This window comes from Tenrec ecaudatus, chromosome 7 (genome assembly GCF_050624435.1).
Source record: "Tenrec ecaudatus isolate mTenEca1 chromosome 7, mTenEca1.hap1, whole genome shotgun sequence".
NCBI lineage: Eukaryota > Metazoa > Chordata > Mammalia > Afrosoricida > Tenrecidae > Tenrec > Tenrec ecaudatus.
This window is the reverse complement of record NC_134536.1, coordinates 33,044,231-33,065,202: the sequence shown is the minus strand read 5'-3', so window position 1 is coordinate 33,065,202 and position 20,972 is coordinate 33,044,231. Positions and strand designations below refer to the sequence as shown.

Below are 20,972 nucleotides of genomic sequence, written 5' to 3'. Positions count from 1 at the left end.
TAAATCATCTACCACTAGTTAAAATTGATGGGTGAAAAATAGGAAGACCCTTGCAGAGATTGGCACATCACCTGGAACAGTGATTCAAACATAATGCTTGTGAAGCTCGCTCAGAAACTGTTCCATTCTGCTGTACATGGGGTCGTTATGAACTAGAACCAACTCCATGGTTCTTCACAACGACAACAGCAATATCCTTAATTTTAAAAAAAATCCAGTGACCCACTGTTTCATTGATTCCCTATCTGTGGGCCTAGCCTCTGGATTAACTGATTGTTTTTTGTTGTTGTTGAGCCAAGCAACTGTCACCTTTTGCAGCCTGCCTGGTTTCTCCCTTTCCCTTCAGAAGCGCAGACGTGTCTCATGACCACCCATCCACCCTGGCTTCCATCTTCCTAAGAATACAGACTCTGCTTCTCTCAACTTCATGGCGTGATTGTGTATAGTGACACGTGGATTATTTAAAACAGCATTTGGAGAGTAACAAACTATAAAAATGCAAAGTACTATTACTAACATTCACCTGGCCCTGTGGGGTTATTAAATGAGTCTACGAGGATAAATGGTTTAGCCAAATGCGATGAGTAAGTTTAAGGCCATCACAGGAATATTTAGCTATTTGTCCTTTAGTAATTCACGGGGTGCTTTGCAAAAATGGCTTGATTTCATATGATTGGGAAGTTAATGTCCAGAAAACAGCTTTCAGAGTTTTTACAAACAGTGAAGTTAGATAATAAAAGAGTTGACTAGTTCAAAAGGAAAGAAAAGCCTTCGAGCCCCTAGCAGCCTGCATAAAGGGGTCGCCGATGCTCATGGAAACCCCCCAGGCCACAGGTGCACAACTTTGCCCCACCGAATACATTTTTATGACTTTGTGTCTCCATGCATTTTATTATTGAAAAATGTATCTGCAAAACAGTTGATTTGACAATAATCATTTTGTTTTCTTTTCTCTTCTTTAGAATTCGATTGCAGCTTCTACCCAGAAAGCATACCAATAGCATTTCTCCAGGGGGCTAAAGTTAACACAAAGGCATTTGACATTTTTAGCATGCTATATCATGTCACCAAAGCTAGACATTTTCTTCTACTAGTCATATAAATAATATATCATATATTATCGACATAAAGCATTATGTCCTTAGAATCTGTGTTCCAGTGTTGATGTGGGGTCAGTGGGGTTTTACTAAACTGGACCCACTTTCTTTTTCTTTTAAATTTCTTCTGTACGCCCATAATTCCCAAATTAATGTTTAGGGACAAAATACTCCTCTGTTCTCTAGACTCAGATGCCTCGTTGCTATCGACTTGGACATCTACTAAAAGGCATTCCAATCTTAATATCCTACAGAATGCTTGATTAGCCCTTAGGAATCAATCTATAGCTTACTCTCCCCGAAAATGATATCTGACCCCTCGCTGGTCTCTGTCCCTCATTCACAAGTGGTAAGCACACCCATGGTGGTTGTTCATTGCTCTCAATCCTTACCCCCCGCAACACACACACACACACACACACACACACACACAGCAACCCTGCGCGTGCCGAGGGGAACTGATCCACGGGGTTCTTTCAGGTGGTGAGATGTCAGAAGCAGGTTGCCGGGACTTACCTCCAAGGCACTTCTGGGTGAATTTGAGCCACCAGCCCTTCCGTTAGTCATCCTGTGCTTAACAGTCTGTGCCATCCAGTGACTCCCCAAGCACCCTACCTCTGAAATATTTCCTGACACCATACATTTCCTCCACCATCTCACTGGTAACTCCCAAGCTAAGTCAGTTGTTTCTCTTTCTTGCATTTTATTGGCTCCCAACCTGATCTTTTTCCTTTATGATCCATTCCTCATAGCCTAGGAATGTGATCTTATAAAAAACCATTTTCAATCATGCCACTCTCCTTCTGAAAACCTTCTAGTATGTTATCATCACACTTGAAATGAGATCCAAAATCATCCTCTAGTCCATACCATGCAGTGTTGCTTAGGTCCAGAACCTTCTAACACTCCCTCCCATGCTCAGAGGCCCTTTCACGCTGAAATATTACTGCCCTGCTATTCTTGCTGGTCTGTTTCCCAGCTCCTTCTCCCTACAGTCCTCTTCCCTCAGATCTCTGCCTGGCTAGCTAGCTTCCTCCTTTGGGCTCAAATGTCACACTTCATGAGTCCTTGCCTGGCACATAACTAGCAGACCCTCACCGCCACTGTTTTATTTCTTGCCTGAGTTTCTTTGCTTTGATAGCATTTATAACCACCGAGTCTTTTCTCATTGATGTATTTGGGTGCTGGTTTCTGGTGCTTCTCAGCGGAATGTGAAGTTGCGCTTTTTCAAAGTGTTGCTTCGTGTTTAGAGTAGGGCTTGGCCCACAGAATATGCAGTGTGTATGTTTGTGGTTAATGCTCTCACATTCATTTCCCTGCCTTGAATGTTGACAAGCGTGAGGAGAATGCATTCCTGAGCCTCGGCGTCTACCTGATAGGGGTGTGTCTTTTCATTCTTGAGCACTGGCTCACTGTGAAAACAGATTGTCCGTGTGGAGTTACCTTGGGTCCCCACAAGTTCCATCCTTCGGGCCCCTTGAGAGCCAGGGTAATCCCTCTGTCCCTTTGCTATGCCCACATGCTATGACATTGACCGAGCAGGAGGGGGAAGGAGTGGCTCTTCGGGTCTCCAGAAGGGTGACCTAACCCGGGCCCCTGTAGTACAATGGGTGGTGTTCCGCATGTGCACAGATGGCAACCAAGCTCCTTCCCAAACCAGACGTACCTTCTCTGCCAGGAACCACTGGTTAAGAAGCTACCAGATGCAAAGGGCTTAAGTGGAGAGCAAATGCTTTGAGAATGATTGGGGCAGGGAATGTGCGGATGTGCTTTATACAATTGATGTATGTATATGTACGGATTGTGATAAGAGCTGTATGAGCCCCTAATAAAATGTAAAAAAAGAAAAGAGAAAAGAAAAGAAAATGATTAGGGCAAAGAATGTGCAGATGTGCTTTATACAATTGATGTATGTATATGTATGGGTTGTGATAGGAGTTGTATGAGCCACTAATAAAATGCTTTTTTAAAAAAAGAAGCTACTGAGTCTCTCAGATTAGAGGTAGAAACCAAAAGAGATATAAAATGAGATTGGAAACAAAAAATTAACTCTCTTACCCATCCTCCCCTCTTGGCACAGAATGCTGAAAATGCCTCTCTCTCCAACTAGCTGCTTGGTGATGCAGTTCCACGTGGTCTGACTTTCCATCTGGCTCCGTGGGCACACAGACTTGTTTAGATGCTCTTGAAATCACTCAGGGTGCATGGCCCTGGGGTCACTGAGCAGGCGTCAGCTGCCCTGCTCCCGCACTGACCAGTAGCTGTGGTAATGGTGGCAGGCTTGATCCAGGCTTTCTCTCAGCGCAGAATAGCCTGGGCTGAGCCAGGTCACCCACCAAATGTTGATGAGCTCAGAGGCTGAAATCCCGCCTCTGTGAACTGGACAGAGCTCTAAAGAAACGTTGAGGCTTAGGGCCATTCTGTCTAAACACTTAACGTAGGTTAGAGAGACCACCAAAGCCCAGCGGGTCCCACAATCCCACCCCACGCTGTCCTCAGCAGTGCCCATTCCCCACACTTGAGTAGAGGAACTGAGGAACAAACATTTCTGAGTGACTCCTAGGATACTGCCCTCTGCCCCTGGACAGGGCATTTTTCCTTGGCCATCCTGGTTCCTTGATGGTACAATAGAAAGCTGTTCTCTCCTCTTGTTTAATACAATCAGCTTCCAGTGCAAAAATCAGCCATCACTCTCATAAGAAACTTCTGGGTTCTCCCATTAAGGAGCCATCCCTTAGCAAGACTAGAAGGGGGGGGCGTGGGGGGGGGGGCTAGACGTTATTTTTTAAGCCACAAGGACATCATTTAGAAAATTGCTACTTTAATGCCCTAAATGGTGTTTTAAGGCCCGAGCAAGGTAAAGGAGTTTCCCAAAGAGCTTTCTTTTTTTCCAGCCAGGAGTACGCTCCTTGAAAATGTCTTTAAGAGATGTTCAGATGTACAGATGGCAGTGCCTTACCAAGAAACTTAATATTTACCAAGAAGCACTTGAGATTTCAGTAACTGCATCTACCACGGAGTGCTAAGAGCGAGGGACGATGTTCAAAGCCTCCTCCGAGAATCGTGGGTTGTAACGGATTTCTAATGTGTTCGGGTGAAAGGACTCCGATGTCTAGTGCCTATGCATATTTACTGAAGATTGCACTAGAAACATCATTGAGTATTAAAACATACACGGATTTTTAGAGCTAGTGCTAAAGAACGTTCCCGTCGATCTGGAACACAGTTAAAAGTTACATTAAGAGGAAAAGTTAGGAGCCAGGGAAGAGACTGGTGCTGATACTGAGGTAAAGGGGTCAACATCTAATGGCCTCCAGAACCCTCGGGTGACAAGTTAGGTCATTGCTGGTGCTTGTCTGTACTTTTCTCTGTAGCTTCCTTTTCTCTCCATTTTCCTCTTTCTCCTTTTCCATAACCACTCCAAGCTTGCATCCCTTATGCCACATGACTCTTACCTCTCCTGGCGTTTCCCCGTCAGAGAGCTGTCGCCTTTGTCTTAGACTGGTTCTACTGATGGCATCCAGGGCTGAAGGGGTCAGGGCAGCCATTCCCATAGAGCAGGTCATCCGGACAAGACCCTAACAGCTCCCTTTTGTTGAATGCCTGCAATGTGCCTGGCCTTATTCTACATGCTTTCCAAGGATGCAAAATCCCCTGCCGTCCAGTTGATGCTGATGCATAGCGACCCTACGTAGACTTTCCAAGCTTATCAATGCTGATGGAAGCAGGCAGTCTTATCCTTGTCTTTCTCCCATGGAGCAGCTGGTGGGTTTGAACCACCGCCCTTGCAACCCAAAACCTACTCCACTGGGCCACCTGTAATCCTTACTCTAACTTATGTTCTCAAAATGTCCCAAGAGGCAGGTCTCGGTTAATCCAAGGCCTTGGTTCAACAGGAGAATAAAGGCAGGGGTTCCCCCGTAGAGCCAAGGAAGCCTGGTTCATTTTGATGCTGCAGCTCCTGTCTCTGAAGCTTCCGGAGAAAAGGCAAGTTGAAAGAACCATGGAAGCAGCACCTTGATCAATACGTTACTGCTAAGAGAGTTGCAACAACTGGGTAAATCCCAGATGAAACTTCCAGCTAGCCTCTTTCATTTGCACGTTTGCTCTCCTGGGGAAACGTGACTTTCCCACCATGTCCGTGGGAGAAAAGTGCTAACCCTTCAAGAATTTCGAGGAAACCAGAAGATGGTTTAGGTCAAAAGGAGTACTTGATTTTGCAACACCAAGTATCCCTGCTGAGGTCTCCCAAAAATGCTGTGGCTATCCCACACAGAACTCTTTCCATATTTTTACCACAAAAACAATAGTGCTAATTCAGCATACGTTGTCATATAGACCGCTTTGGGGGCTGCTCTTGGGATGATATCAAAGAAGCGAATACCTGTTCACTTAGCAGCCGGTGTCACAAAAATAGCACAAAGAATTTATAAAATCCCCGTGCAATACATGCTAAGTGAAAACAAAAGGGGGTGGAAGGGAAGATATTGGTGATAAGAGTAGCATATGTTTAGAGAATTTGTTATTTCAAATACTGTAAGTGAATTAATTTAATAGTAAATGCATGTTGGTTACTAGAATGGAATGCAAAAAGCAGTCAAGGATCTAGAATTTCAGAATGACTTGGGGGTGTTAAAAGGTGGCCTAATGATGCAGTGACCAAGCATTCGAATGCTAACCGAGAGGCCAGTGGTTGGACCCTCCCAGCAGCTCCGAAGGAAAAGATCTGGTAATCTGTTCCTGTAAAGGATTAAAGCCTATAGGAGCCCCAGGGAACCCTTCTACTGTTATAGAGAGCACACGACTACAGCAGCAGGGATGGTCCCTCTATCACTCACATCTCTTCTTAAAAGGTGCCATGTAAAGATGCTGGCACACATTGACAGTGGGAATCCACCAGCCACTTTGAGGGGAACAGAAGGGGAAGTTTGCTTCCTTAAAGAGTTAAAGTCTTGGAAATCATATGCGGCAGTTCGGCTCTTTTCTAGAGAGACGCTGTGAGTCAGAATTGACTGAAAAGCAGTGGATTTGCTTTGGGCATATAAAGCTGGTGTGGAATTTATAGGTTTACGTTTGTCTGGTAAAGGGACTGTAAATATAAACCACTCAGTAACAGAATTTGCCATGTGGCGGTAAGGCCAAAGAAAACAAGTGGTACAGAAACCAGATGATGCTTGGTCCACTGGCACTGTGGTTGCCTTTAGCTTCATCTCTGCATTCCTCTAAGGCAGAACAGAAATAAGCGGGCGGGGGGGGGGGGCGGGCGCAGATTTGAATCTCCCACAGGCACCAGTGTCCATGGCAAAAGGTAGCCCCTGTCACTTCTTAAACACCTGGAGACACTCATGGCTTCATTCTTGGTCCATAGACCCTTTCCATCTTAAGGGCAAACCGTGGCTGGCTTACTAGGTCTTTCTCCCATCACGTTACTCTGACACTGACTTGTCTACTCCTTTCTTCTATGTTAAGGACCCTTAGGATTACCCAGATAATCCTGAATCAACTGCCTCTTTTGAGCTTGACCTTAGTTCCTTCTCCTACCTTAGCTCCTCTTTGCCATGTCCTCTAACAAAGTGATAGGTTTCAGGGATTAACACGTGGATATGACTGGTAGGTCATTGTTCTGCCTGCAGTAGGTAACCTCAGAATGCACCTGGCATGTTTGAATAACAATATGAATTCCAAAGAAACGTTGTGAGTGTACAAGACTAAGTAACTTGAAGCCTATATTTCAAAAGCAGTAAACGCTCCATAAAGGGAATTGAACCACGTTTTGTAAGTAATGATCATTTTATGTCAAATTACTCTTAGCACTAGCTATCACTTTACCAGTTGTCACACACTGGAAAAATCACATGATAATGAGGTATGTCTAATCCCTAAGGCCATAACTTTTAAAGATAAAGGACAACCAAACTTTTCGAATAGTGGATAATCGCCTGGAAAACAATCCAAAAATTCACCTTACTCTCACAACTTAATTGTTACCTCTTCTGAATTGGAAAGCCTATGACAACATGACAGCATTCAAAAGGCATGTTACACAGCACATACAATACACAGCAAGCTCTATAAGCAGATGCAAGTCATAAGCAGGTTTATTTTTCCCTTGCGCTTAAGCAGGCAACAGAAAGTTAACATCAAAAGCCAAGATACATCAGAAAACAAAGTATGGAAATAATCTCACCAACTATTATAGAAGATAGAAAGCGGGAGGCCTCAGAAGTCCAGACTTTTATAAAAGTAAAGAAGGACATGTTAGTGTCCATATCTAATAGATTTTTAAGCACACAGTCACTTTTGATGATTTACGGTCTGGTAGGCGCAAACGCGATTAAAAAGGTGAGCGTGGGATGGAAAAGAAAGTTTCCCAATAGACACTCTTCGAGCATCTTTTGAAGATCTCGCACATGCGTCAATGTTGCCAACCAAGCTATTGTACTGGGTGGTTGCTGCTTAATGATGAGGCTATTAGTCTCTTAGTCATCTTACACAGTGAAAGATTCCCTGGGAATCCCTGTACAGTGCTAGGCAGAGTGTGTCGTCTTTATACTGCCACTGACCCTTGAGCCCCACATACTTGCACTGCGTGTGCCCCCTTAACGCAGGGCCATTTTCTTTCCTGGCTGCTACTGCAGGAGGTCTGGTGGCAGAGTGGGTTATGCCTTAGGCTGCAGACCTCAGAGTCAGCAGTTAGAATCCACGTTGCACAATGGCTTTGTTGTTGCTGTTGTTGTTAGGTGCCATTCAGTCGGTTCTGATCCACATTTAACCCTGTGCACAACAGAACAGCACACTCTGGTCCTGTGCCCTCCTCACAATTGTTCCTTGCTTGAGCCCATGGTTGCAGCCACTGTGACAGTCCATCTCATTGAGGGCCTTGCTCTTTTCCACCGCCTCTCCTTTATGAAGCATGATGTCCTTCTCTCAGGACTGGTGTCTCCTGACAATGTGTCCAAAGTACCTAAGACAAAGGCTCACCGCCCTTGCCTCTCAGGAGCACTCTGGTCGTACTTCTTCCAAGACAGACTTGTTCATCCTTTTGAAAGCCCATAGAGATTGACCACCTCAGAAATACAAAAGGTCAGTGACAGGGTCACTATAAGCCAGCGTTAACTTGATGGCAGTGGGTTGGGGCTTTGTTTTGTTTTGGTATGACAACAGCTCAGGTGTTCTGAATATCTGCCTTAAAACTCCTGTGATACTAATCATCTGTGTGAGTAGTTCGCATCTCCAAGAACTGTTAACCCATCACCCACCCATGCCTCCTTAACTAGAAGGACACCCTGCCCTAGTGGAGATGCTTAGTGATCATCACACAGCATTTTAAGCAGAGACGACACCCGAGCTCACCACAATAACAATGGGGAGGGGGGAGAAGAAATGTACTTCGGAGTGTGCCTGCGCAATTCAGATCCATGTTGTGCACGAGCCAACTGTAAATGACACATGGATTTTCACCTACCTGGGAGATCAGAACCTCTAAACCCCAGTGTAATGCAGCTGTCAGTCGTGACATGCCTCACCTTTCTTTTTCACCCTGGATGCTCTGGCCAGGACAGAGGAAAACACCTCCTAAACGATCTAAAGCATAGCCAAGGAGCCCTTGGCACGGAGTGGTTACACACGAGTTATTAAAGACACTGGGTCCCATGGTGGGTTGTGTCTTTTCCTCTCATGAATAGGTCTACCTCCAGGTGACCTGTTTAAAAAAGAAGAAGGGATTAAAACTTTGATATAACTTAAGCTCCTAGTTAATAATGTAGCGGGAACATAAGCATACTAGATCACAATCTACTTTGTTTGTGAGAGGTTGAAATTCTTTGCCTTGGAGTTAGGCATCCAGGGGGCACAAGGAATCTCACAAATCAGAAAACCAAGAAACCACGTGAGTCAGAACTTTGTTATGACCTGAGATTGGCCAAGTATCATGGTGCTGAAAGGCTTGGATCCCAATTTTCTCATTTCACAGGAAGTAGGCGGGGAATTGTGGTTGCGTATTGGGCTGTGACCCACATGGCCGGTAGTGTGAAATCACCAGCAGCTCCGAGGGAGATAGATGGACTTTCTACTCCTGAAAACAGTTATATATGGGGGAGGGGGGGTCGCTGCCATTGACTTGATGGCAGTGTTTGGGGTATGTTAGTGTTAATCCAGTGACTTTCAGCTTTCTCTTATTTTGTTTTAGAATCCTTATGCACCCCCAGTCCCTGGATGAGAGGAAATATAGGTGTTCATAACTGTAAGAACCGGGAAAATCAACAGGAAAAAGAACACAGCAAACCGTGTTTCCAATTACCAGCAGCTGCTTTCGTTCAGCCCAAGTGCTCTTGGTTAATGACCTGTACAGATGTTTCATCACATAAACATGGCCTTATTCTAGTCTCATGCCCTTCATCGCTGCTGCCCTCTAGTCCGTTTCAGGTGTCTCTTGCTGCTGTACTAGGTCTGGGGCTGCATACGTTTCAGACGGTACCTGCTGAAGGGTGGAGAGTTGGTTTTCGGTCGTCTCTGGTGTTTCCTTTTGCATTTGGCTGAGGCTCTGGCATGGCCATATGTTCCGCTGAGTCTGCAGAGCCATTGATCCCTGGCTGTGGCCTCATGATGTTTGCTTCCTTTGATTCCTTCATTATTTCTTCACGCAGTCATCTGGTCACCATTCATTCATGCTTGGAATTTTACTGTGGGGAAAGATTACCAGACTGCCTCCAAAGACCATTTCACATCGCTCTCTAATAAACCGAACAAAGGAGCAGGTCTTGGGGAGAGTAACAGTGACGGAGCTCAGCGACGCAGTCTTGCCTACATTCCAGCCATTGCAAAATGAACGATTGGAGCACAACGACATCCCGAGAAGTAGGGTTTGTGGGGGAATTGGTTCAGCTGGATATTGCCTGATACTTGGTCAGAAGCGACTTTCAAAAATAGCCATTTGGTTCCAAAAGTCTTTAAGACCTCATCATCTATCATTTTTCATCACAAGGTTGACACTTGGTCAGCAACCTTCTCTTTAATGTGAACTCAGAAGGGAAACGAAATGAATGAGACAATACTAGTTAAAAGCCAACTCGTGGTTCCATGTCGTGGCTGCCCCTGTACAAAACCCTTACTCTGGCATTGCAGCTGCAGTTGCTTATTTCCAGGTAACAATATTTTACCAGGGTTGGTGTGATTGTTCTGAAAAACTATAATGAGAGTACTGGTCAAGACTGGGACTCGTGCATATTCTTTCATATATAACTAAGGTGTAACAAGCAGTCAATATTTGCCACAGGCTAGTCCTCTAGCCTTGTGCCCAGAGTGCTGTGCGCAAACCCTGTCCGTGCCCAGAAAGCTTGTTAGAAATGCAGAATCTCAGGTCCCCATTCAGACCTGCTGAGTTACAATCTGCATCTGGGCGGTTTTCTGGGTGATTCCTATGAGAATTTACTAACATTTCGGAGCATTATTCTGGATTGGCATTTGAGAGACTCCTGTAGGCTTAGCTATTTTATGTAATTCATACTCATCGGGACCTAATAAAAGAGAAAAGGGGGGAAAGGAAGAATAATTTAAAGAGGCAACAGGTTTATACACCATACATTTGAGGCAGCTGATATTTCCTTTTCCCAAATTGGACCCGTAAAAATAAACCCGATAATTATAAATACAAATGAATGCCAAGGAAGAAATAGGTTCTATTATAAGATTTGATTGCCTGTCATTTCCCACTTTCCTTTTGCTATATTGTTTATACTGATATAATCTAGTTTATTTTTACTATTAAAAAAATAAATACTCACTGCCAATGAATCAATTCTGACTTATATCAACCTTGTAGGATAGCATACAATTACCCCCTGTGTCTTTCTGAAGCTGCCACATCTTTAAGGAGCAGAAAGTCTCATCTTTCTCCCTCAGCCTGACTGGCTGTTTCGAACTGTTGATCTTATGGTTAGCAGTCCAACTCATAATCTACTATGGTATCAGGGCTCCTTATTTATTTGTCTGCTTGATTGCTTATTTACTACTATAGTAACAGGGGGGAAAGAACTTCACTGGGGCTTTTACCAGCAACTCTCTGAGGTTGTCTAGATAAAGTCCTAGAGGACTTTTCAGACTGGCCTAATAAATTAGAGTTCTGAAAATTCATGCATCTCACTTGTGAAAACACTAGAAACCTATTTCTGACTTTGTTTAGGCCACCTTTAATCAGATTATATTTCATTTTGCACACTATACTTCTTTTTGAAAAGCACTCATATAAATTCAATGGAGGCCAGCTGGGGGCAATCAAAATTATAAAACTGTTTGTGGAATCAAGTGGGGACCACATATGTTTGTCTAGGGAGTGAGGGCAATGAGAGAGGCCCCAAAGAGACACATGTTCACTACCAGGGCATAACACAAAGCCATGAGGACAAGCTCATCCATCACACCCATGAGCAGTCCCCATGGAAAACCACATTCCCTATCCAGGGAAACTACTGTATTAACCAGAACATTAAATAGCCCACGTAAAATCATGCAGATTTATGCCCTCGACATGATTCATTGACAGTGACACACACATACCCCCCCAAAATGAATATTTATCCTATAGAGCCTCTCTTATTGTCACATATTTTGTCCTTGAGGTGTCCCGGTCACTCACACCTTGGGGACTGTGACTCCCTGACCCTGATAATTAAATCCCCCATCAGCTCTTCGTCGGGGCCAGTCTCCAGTATTTGTGGCTCTAATACTCCAGTCTTTAATTTCTTCAGCTCCTGCCTCCTGACTGGGGAGTTTGAATTTCAAAACTGAGATCTGCTTCATAGGATGTTAACATTTCAACTATCCAACAGATCCCAGGAAAGTATATACAAAAGTTAAGTTTAGGTAAATTTGTTCTGTTGACTGTAGGGTGGCTATGAATTGGGGCTGACTCAACAGCACCTGCACCTAGCAAGAGCAGCATAGCTTACAGATAACAATACTGAATCTTTACAGCATGTTATGGTTTCCAAATAACCTTCACATTTTAATCTTATTCGTACAAATCCTAATGTGAGAGATAAGGCTGTCACTGTTACGCTCATTTACAAACAAGGTACTAAGTGTGAGGGAAAGCTAAGTGGTGAATAAAGAGTGGAACCCAGTTATTTTAATACTGAAATAAGTAGTCTTTGTAGATTACTTTGGAAATGTCATTTTGTCATCGATCTTTTAATTGACATAGACACCTATGAAGGCAGAGTTATGGAAAGTGTACTCTACCACCACTGGCAGTCTTTTGCAGTCAGAAATAAATTCTGAAATTCAAGAAAGGTTACAGCCCAAAGATGCCTGCGTTACACACCAAAAACATCAGCTCTTCAGAAGTGGAAGACTTTGGGAAGTCATGTTCATGAGCTGACAGAAGAGCAGAGTGGGAAAGTTTGAGTCTTCCTGTCATCTTGTTCTCCAACCCTGGGCCACTTGTTATGAGACAGCTAGCCATCAGATAGTGAATCCTGAGTTAGCGAAGACATCCAAAAGTCAGAGTGCAGGTCTGGTGGCAGCAGAACCCCTGGCTTCTCTCTTTTTGTGTGTGCATAAAAGGTGGCAGTGGGGGTGGGGCTTTGGAAGAAGAAGGAGAGTAAGCCAAGAACTACAGTTTAGGTCAGAAAAGTGGGGCAATTCCCCAGTGCTTATAAAAGGACCTTGGCAGGGGGCTCGCCACTTGGAAAAAGAGGTCCTCTCTCTAGCTCTGGGTTCTCTCTGCAGCCCTCACTGTTACCACACATCTCTGCAGAGTGAATAAGAGAGGGGTAGGACATATTTTAAATACCTGTTGTGAAATCAAACTGTGATTCTGTCAGCCCCACCCTTCCTGCTTCCTCCAGGACCTCGTCTTTCTTCAACTGGCTCCACCTCACTGGTCCATTCTCCATGGGACGCTGGAAATGTGTGCTGCCTCGTGTGGTGGATCTGTGGGACCAAGTCCTTACCTTTTCCTATTTGCTGGCATTGTTCCTGAGGTTGGTTAGGGCCAAAGTTAAGACATTTCTGTTTCTTCTGAAGAACACTGTAAATTGTTTGCACTTCTTTTACTTAGACAACATTAAACAGAGTTAAAAGGCCTCCTTTTCCTTCCATTGCTTATTTTGAAATTCACTCTAAATGTGTTTGTGAAACCAAGACGATCTTAACGCTGTGTGTGTGTGTGTGTGTGTGTGTGTGTGTTGACACATCCATATTGGATCCTACTGGAAATAAATAGGGAAATGAATAGATTCTGTCAATAAATAAAAGTTTTCTTAAATGTGAGAGGGGGTGCGGTTACAAAGTGCGTCCTAAATGTTTCCGAGAAGACGATCATCGGGATAAAGTTTCGTGAGAAACCACTGATAAAGAAAAATTGTAATGAATGTATTTCACATTCTCCCTTCCTGAAAAAGGTACAGTGTCTGAAATTGAAGTACGTAATGCTACCAATGTTTTGTTTATAAATTCATGTTTAATGAGTGTTTACTTGTCCTGTGACAAAAATATCCCCAAACCTACACAATATTTACATAGACCAAGAATACTGAAAATGCTTCACAGTAACCCAGGTCATGAGTCAGCTATGCCTGTGACCCTTTCTTCTTGGCCATACACTTCAGTATCGGAGTTATCAAGTCTGTCCTTTATAGTACAACCACACAACAGAGGATTCTTGGTAGAACTAGGTGTCCATCGAAGCAAACTGGTTTGGCTTTGTTCATGCTGTCACACTTCTGCATTAAAGCACAGAAGAGAATGACCCTTTTTCCCTCTTGATGGGATGTTGAGTTGACTCACAGATCCTAAAGAAACGGATCAGGTTATTTTGAAAGTCGCTTTAAAAGTTCCAGTCTGGAGCATGTTCATGATAGATACTAACATTTGCGAGCAGTTTTACAAGTCACACAGTGATGGGACCTATTTGCTCCACAGCTCCTCCAGCACAGACCCTCCCCACCCACCTCTTCTCTCTGTCCCTCTGATCCAAATGCCAGCCTGCAGACTCGGTCTCCAGGTGAATGACATTCCGTGAGCACAGGAAAAATCACTGGCTTGGCATACTTGCTCAAGGAACACTCCGGAAGGCAAGAGATCACTGTTTATGAGATGTTCACTATGAAACGTAACAGAATGGGCTTTTAGAGAATCCAGGTAGTAAAGAAAGTTTATTTCCACAAGGGCTAGCATCTCATCTGCTTGTCCCAATCTCTGGGGTCTGCAGTTGAGCCAAAAATCTCTGAGCCAAGCTTTCTCGCAAGATTTCCTGTACTTCCTGTTTCTATGTGAGCCAGAAATACCATGGGAACGACCTTTCTTGTGGTATTTTTGCACTTCTACTCTGGGGTAAAGATAATTCCATATTGGGAAAAACGTTAAATTGGACAAGCATCTTGAAAATGCAAATCTTCAACTAAGTTGTTTCCAGCTTTGGAATGAATTTTGAAATGGCTTTAGATGACCCTAACCAATTCACATGTCTCCACTGCAAGTATTAGCAGTGTTCAATGACTCAATGTGTTGTAACTTCTCTAACTTCTTTTTAATAAGGAATTCTGAAAAATAATGTAGAAAATACAGCGGAGACTTTAATCCTTGGGTAAAAAGGATGTCATTTTAAAACAAATCCTGAGCGAAGAGTTGTATTCTTAATACACTGGTGTGTGTGACATATTATATCATATATTTGTTTTCTTTGTTCTTAACCCCTTTGTTCCAAGGGTCAGGATATCCTGATGCTTAGTACTATTGCAAAATAACTGAACAGAAATAAAAATAGTCAAACTCTTAGGAAATGCTACAGTTGTTATGTCAAGGAAGCCTGTGACTGAAGTGAATTTAAGACGCTATTCAGGGAAGACGCTAATAGAGTACACCAGACTACCTGTGCTTATTAAATAAAAGCAACTTCAACTCTAGAGAGGCTTCATATCCCCCAGGCCATTCGAGGAGTCAGGCATGAACAGACAGGGCCCTGGAAAGTGGCAGAAGCTCTGAATGGATGCCTCACCCCTTGCCTGGCTTAATAGTGAGAAAAATGAAGAAAGTCACATCTTTCCCATAAGCTGTTCCTTTATAGTCAATCTGGTTGTATAACAGAAAGAGCTGTGACATCAAAAGACATAAAAAGCAGTGCTGTGTGCTACCTAGTTGATTCCAGCTCACGGCCGCCTTGTAAAACGGTAGAACTTCCCATGTGGGTTTCCTAGGCTGAAATCTTTACGGGAGCAGATAAGCAGGTTTTGTCTCCCAGGGAGCAGCTTGTGGGTTTGAACTGCTTACCTTTTAGTGAGCACCCCAGTGTTTAACCATTGTGTCAACTGGGCTCATTCTAAAAGACACTGCTCTTTGTTGTGAATGTATGATGTGGTTTCTATGACATCTCTCGTCGTTTTATACTCCAAAGGATGATCGCCTTTCTTCACCTAGTGGGGTGCTGATGTATTTTTCCATCTATGAGAGAAAGAGGAAGGGAGGAAAGGAAGGTGGGGGGGAGGGACTTGATTCAGTTTGGAAAACTAAATTTACTGACCACGGTTGAGGAATCATTAAAACAGCACCAAAACTAGGTTGCCACTACGTTTGTGAGTTTCATCTTCAAACAACAAAAACAGGGCAATGTAAAGAAAGTACCCTCTTGTAAGAGCTCCCAATAATATGATTTTTAAAAGAAAATACCCTCTTCAACCATCTTTTTCCTCCCCTCAAAGTTCCTCGGCCCTCGAAAGAAGCATCAAATCACTGTGATAAACCAGACGAAAAGAATGCAGAGCCAAAGCAACAGCTTGTACATCAGCAACATAAAAGGCCAAGCAAAATACAGCACTTTGCAAGGCGAACCGTGGGGAAGACAGAAAGATGGGGTTATTACAGAATCCCCCAAGAAAGCAGGAGTGCTCACGTTCCAGTCGCTCCTAAAACCCCGATTTGCTGACGAGCGTGCCAAATACAATACCACTCACTTTCAGTGGCGTGCAGAACCTTTCACGGGAGCTACAGGGGTGCCCCCTTTTGCTCCCCTGGTTCTCACTCCCGACGATCACGCCTCCCTCTCTGAGCAGCGGGAACTCTGCGTGGCCCAGATTGTCCTCAGCTGAACTACTCTCAGGCGGAGGTACAATCGTTGGTGGTCCAGATATGTGGTCCAGTGGTTTCCTCCACAGAGTGGACCTTCAACACTCTTTCCTTTGTTCTCACTGCCACGTGTGTCCCCATGAATCTCCTGGAAAAGGTAGGCCTGCTTTCCTTCGAGCGTGGGTTTCTAACCCTCCCAAGCCATGGGTCCAGATTCCACAGCCCCTCTCACGTATGCATGAGGAATCTTGATGCTTCCCTAATTCACTTTTTCAGAATTCGCTTTGGAATGTGATTCAACGTTGTTTCCCTTCCAGCTGAAGGGCAGCTGAGGTTACAAAGGGATTTGACGAATAGGCCAAAACCCCAGTTGGGTTTGCTGAGAACTACATCCCAGCTCGAGGGGCAGGGGTTGGAGAAGGAGAAAGAGGATGGGATCTGTGGTCCTGAGGCTCTACCCAAGGGCCTTCTGAATAGCATCGATCCAGTGCAGACCTTGGTGGGCCTTTCAGGGAGAAGCATCTACAATTGGTTTTGTTTCCCAAGAGCTCCTTAGGCTGCCGGCAGGGCCAGCGGCAGTCGGCAAAGCTCCTCTTGGTGCTGTACCTCCGGGGCATCTCCTCACCTGACACCACAAGCTAGCTACCCTATGGGGACACCTTGGAGACTGCGGTCCTGCATGGCTAGCCAAGCCCTTTGGCACCCTTTCACCAGCACCATGGAAGCAACTGTCAGGAAACCAAACAATAGTTTACACTGGGAAAGTCTGCTGCGAAAAGGCCTCTTTAAACGGTTCAGAAGCAAAGATGTCCACTCCAGGACTCAGGCGCGTGCCTCACCCAATGGATGCTGTTTTCCACTGCGTCGTGTGCGTGTGAAGGCCGGCCAGTGAATGGAGGAGGAGACCAGAGAGGAGCTGGGGCTTCTGGAGCGTGGTGCTGGCAAAGAGGATCAAATGGGCCAGGAGAACAAGCACATCTGTGTTGGAAGAAGTGCAAGCAAACCACTCGCCTGAGAAGTGAGGCTGGGAGCCTCCCCTTCTATCCTTTGGATATGCGATCAGGAAGGGCCACCCTGAAGAAAGGCAACGGGCTTGATAAAGAAGAGACGGAGCCAAACAGGAAAGATTCTCAAGGATACGGACCGACCTAGTGGCTTCAACAGTGGGCTCACACACAGCAAGGACCGTGAGGCTGGCGCAGCACTGGGCAGTGTTTCATTCTGCTGTACTGATTCGATGGTCATACCAATGACAGCCAACCCTGAAAGAGAGAGGGAAAAAACAACAAAGAATTGCACACAAATAAATAAAAAAGGAAAAGAGAATGCTCAAATGTCGATGTCCCCCCCCCCCCCAGCGCAATCGTTCCAGCGGTAGCCTGGGATTAATTAAGTGCTGTGAACTCAGTGCCTGAGAGAGGAGGGGAGAATGCACGCTATCTCTAAGGAAAGAGCTCAGTAACAGTTCCTTAGCAGTGAGAAAGCCTGGGAAGTCACTGCGCTCCAGCCGCCGTGTTTGTGGAGGGGCTAGAGGGCAGGGAAGCTGTGCCAGGTTGGAGCAGCCTTGCCTTCCTGAAGCTGCAGAGGATTTTACAGGGGGTTGTCTTCCCCTGCCTGGAAAAGAATTTCCCCTCGGCTAGCGCAGCAGCAGCAGCAGCAGCAGCAGCAGCAGCCGCCCTACCTCCTCTTCTGGGGAACAGGGCAGAATGCCTGTGTTAGAGCGCTATTTCCACTCGGCAGAGCTAGGCAGGAGGTGGACAGTCCCAGAAGGTGTGCTGTCCTCCTCGCCAGGCAGCCAGTCGGGGTGCCAGCAGGGGCCGCTGCCCTGGGACTTTCCAGAGATGATCAGGATGGTCAAACTGGTTTGGAAATCCAAAAGTGAGCTGCAGGCAACCAAGCAGAGAGGCGTTCTGGAGAGCGAAGATGCTCTCCGCAGCTTTCCAGGTAAACGGGTGGTGGGGTGTCAGAAAGAACAGAGCCCGCTCCGTTTGCTCTTCAGTCCCTTCCATGGAGGGCCCCTGGCATTGAAAGGGGGAAAGGGGGAGAGAAACTGTGCTGTATGGGGTCCTAGGTCTCTGACTAATGAGTGTTGGACTGTATAAGAGAAATGCACCCTAAAATTGGGAGTGATGTGGAAAAAGGAATGTTAGACAATGAACCAGAAGCCTGAATTCTGGGCTCTGCTCACCCCTTACTGGACCCATGGGTTTAGAAAGTTCGTTTCAGTGCTCCAAAGAAAGGAGTTGAAATTGGATGTTCATAGTGCTGGTCCTGCCTCTAAAATTACTTGTTGACAAGTTAAGAGATATTTCTGAGTGAATATTCTTCCTATGTTGCTCTTGATAATAATGCTTTATATGAAGTAAAACATGTTATCCCCTAATATTTGGCCATAGAACTACAAAGATGTATAATGTTCTCAGGATTGAGTTTGGTCTAGAAACTTTTTTACATCATAGAAAAGTTGATCAACTGCCTTGCCTCAGTTTCCTCTTTTGAAAAATGACAATAATCCAGACTCTCACAGTGGTGTCAGTGAAAATGGACTGACTCATAAATATGGAAATGATGATTCATCGGGATGTCTGTCATGTTCCAAGAATGTGCTGGGCTTGGGACAATTGTGGAGAACTTCGCTGTGTGTCTAACCATGGGCTCAACAACCACAGAGCTGGTGACAGTCCTTGTGAAGGCTCCCAGGGGACTCTGAGGCCACCGTACACTAAGCATCTGTCCCCGAGCGGCAGAATGGTTTCTTCTCTTGGCAGCACTTTGGAAATTGGTGGGTTCCCTTAGGAAGAAAGATGCTGGGTGTGTGTATGCATCTGAAGCCTTGGCTTGTCCTCCACAGTGGAAGTCTGACATGCATTGGTGGTGAGAGATGAAAGACTAGTCCGAACAGATACACCCAAAATTACTTCTCCCTTTCTCCTGTTTTTGTAATCACTTCTGGTGGAAACTTTATTTTAATTAAGTTGCTTAATTTGGATGATTATTTGAATGATCTAAACAACGCCTTCTAAATCACCCAAATGTATATTTAGAATCTTGTTAAAAGTTAATGCTGTGAAGGCTACAGGTCAGACATGAAGGGACACATACTGTATTGTCCCCATTATATGAAATCTATATACCACGCTAATGCATCGTGGTTGCCCGGGAAGAGTTATTACTTGGAAGGCACTGATTCTCTCTTTGGGATACTGAAAAGATGCTGGAAAATAGATTATGGAGATGGTGTTGCACCACAGTCATTGTAAATAATGTCACCTATGCATGACAAATTAGCATGGCAACTTTTTGTTACATATTGATCACAATATGTTTATGTATATAGAAACAATGCCAATGTATATTACATATACATGCATGTAATAGACAAATATACATGCATTGTCTATGTATTGCATAGATATGTATAGAAGTAAGGCCTATATGTTGATATATTACATGTATGTATAGACATAGCATTGATAAACTGACAGTTTGAAATATGAGTGTGTGTGTGTGTGTGTGTGTGTGTGTGTGTGTGTGTGTAAAATGCTCTGGCAAAGGAATTATTTGAAAGAGGGAAAAAGTTCATTGGTGTCTAGTAAACAATGTGGAGAAAGACAGGTTTTCTACTCTTGTCAAGAGTTGCGTCTCAGAAACCCCGGGGAAAGTTCTACCCTGTCCCACAGAGTGGCCGAGAGTCAGATGGGACTCAGAGGCAGGGAGCGAGTAAACAATGAGAATTTCGGTAGGACAAGAAGACCTATGTGACTTTGACGTTGATGTCGCCAGTGGGAAATAAATGTGCAGAGAAATGGGTCCTGCTCAGAGGAAATGCGGTCCAGCGAAAGCTATCCCTTGTGCCGTGTGCAAGAAAATGAGAGCATCTACCTGAGCCAAAAACTTGTGACCTGTTGCCGGTGACCAGTCTTCGTTTGGGTAACTTGAAAAGTCAGAATTCCTATTTCAAAGTGTGCCTCTGAGTAAAAAATAGTTCATTCGAAAGACGTTCGCATGGCTGGGGATGTGGTTGTTGTAATTGTTGATGTTGTTGTTTGCCTCCGGCAAGTTGGTGCCAATCCAGAAGGACCCTCTGCACAGCAGAGCGAAACACCACCCAGGCCTGCCCCACCCTCACCTTTGTGATGCTTGAGCCGTTATGTACACCGTGTGCCGGTGGGTGCTTTTCCCACTCTGTATCTCTGTCTTACTAAGAAGGTACACTTTGGGACGTAATGCGTGCGACTGTGTTGATGCTCCGGCTCCTCTAGACCACTGCCTCACCTTCTGGGTGCACCTCAGCCCCCACCCCTTGGTCCTCAGGGGGGCTGCTCCTTAGCCTGGGGTCTCCTCTGCCCTTCCTCTGAGGGAGCTACCACATTTTCAGCTGGTTCCCTAAAGGTATCTGTTTACCTCCTCTTCTTCTTCCCCTGCCTTCTGGTTCTCAGAGAACTAGGCGCTCCCATGTTGGGGAAGGGCTGTAAAACCTTACTGTGACTACAAAAAGACATGGCGCCAGGGATTGAAACATCCCCCAAAAAGAGTAGCTTCCCTGTCCAAATGGCCTCAGACACGTCCTCACTCCTCCTATGCTCGAGGCTGCGCCTCCTCTGCGCTGTTCCTGTTCTCCAGCTGTGTGATTTTCACGTGGCAACAAGTCGGCGAGGGCCTCTGGAACACGACAGTGTCTTCCCCAAAGCCTGGCATGTTCCCACTTTTAGAAGGTGGTGCTTCTGCAGTAGAATTCTCACCCTCCGTGCCAGAGACCCAAGATCAGGCCCCAGCTGATGCGCCTAGTGTCCAGCCCCCGGCCATCTGGGAGGG

The 20,972-nt window shown here is 45.1% G+C and overlaps 1 protein-coding gene and 1 long non-coding RNA gene across 3 annotated transcripts in view; one reads left to right on the top strand and one right to left on the bottom strand.

Annotated features, from left to right (window-relative positions):
* Window positions 1–20,972, top strand: part of PDE7B (phosphodiesterase 7B) — a 349,734-nt gene that overhangs the window by 171,680 nt on the left and 157,082 nt on the right. Inside the window, exon 1 of one of the 2 annotated variants that reach the window (XM_075554497.1) lies at window positions 17,610–18,101. The exons of the other annotated variant lie outside the window; for it this stretch is intronic. Within the exon in view, the coding sequence (XP_075410612.1) occupies window positions 17,864–18,101 (238 nt within the window). The 5' untranslated portion in view covers window positions 17,610–17,863. Of the gene's footprint in view, window positions 1–17,609; window positions 18,102–20,972 lie in introns of those variants that run through there. 2 annotated transcript variants of the gene reach the window in all.
* On the bottom strand, window positions 13,571–17,415 carry LOC142452689 (uncharacterized). The gene is made up of 3 exons (XR_012785343.1): window positions 16,997–17,415; window positions 15,366–15,536; window positions 13,571–13,888 (listed from the first exon to the last, which is right to left on the bottom strand). It is a non-coding gene; the product is annotated as an uncharacterized LOC142452689 (long non-coding RNA).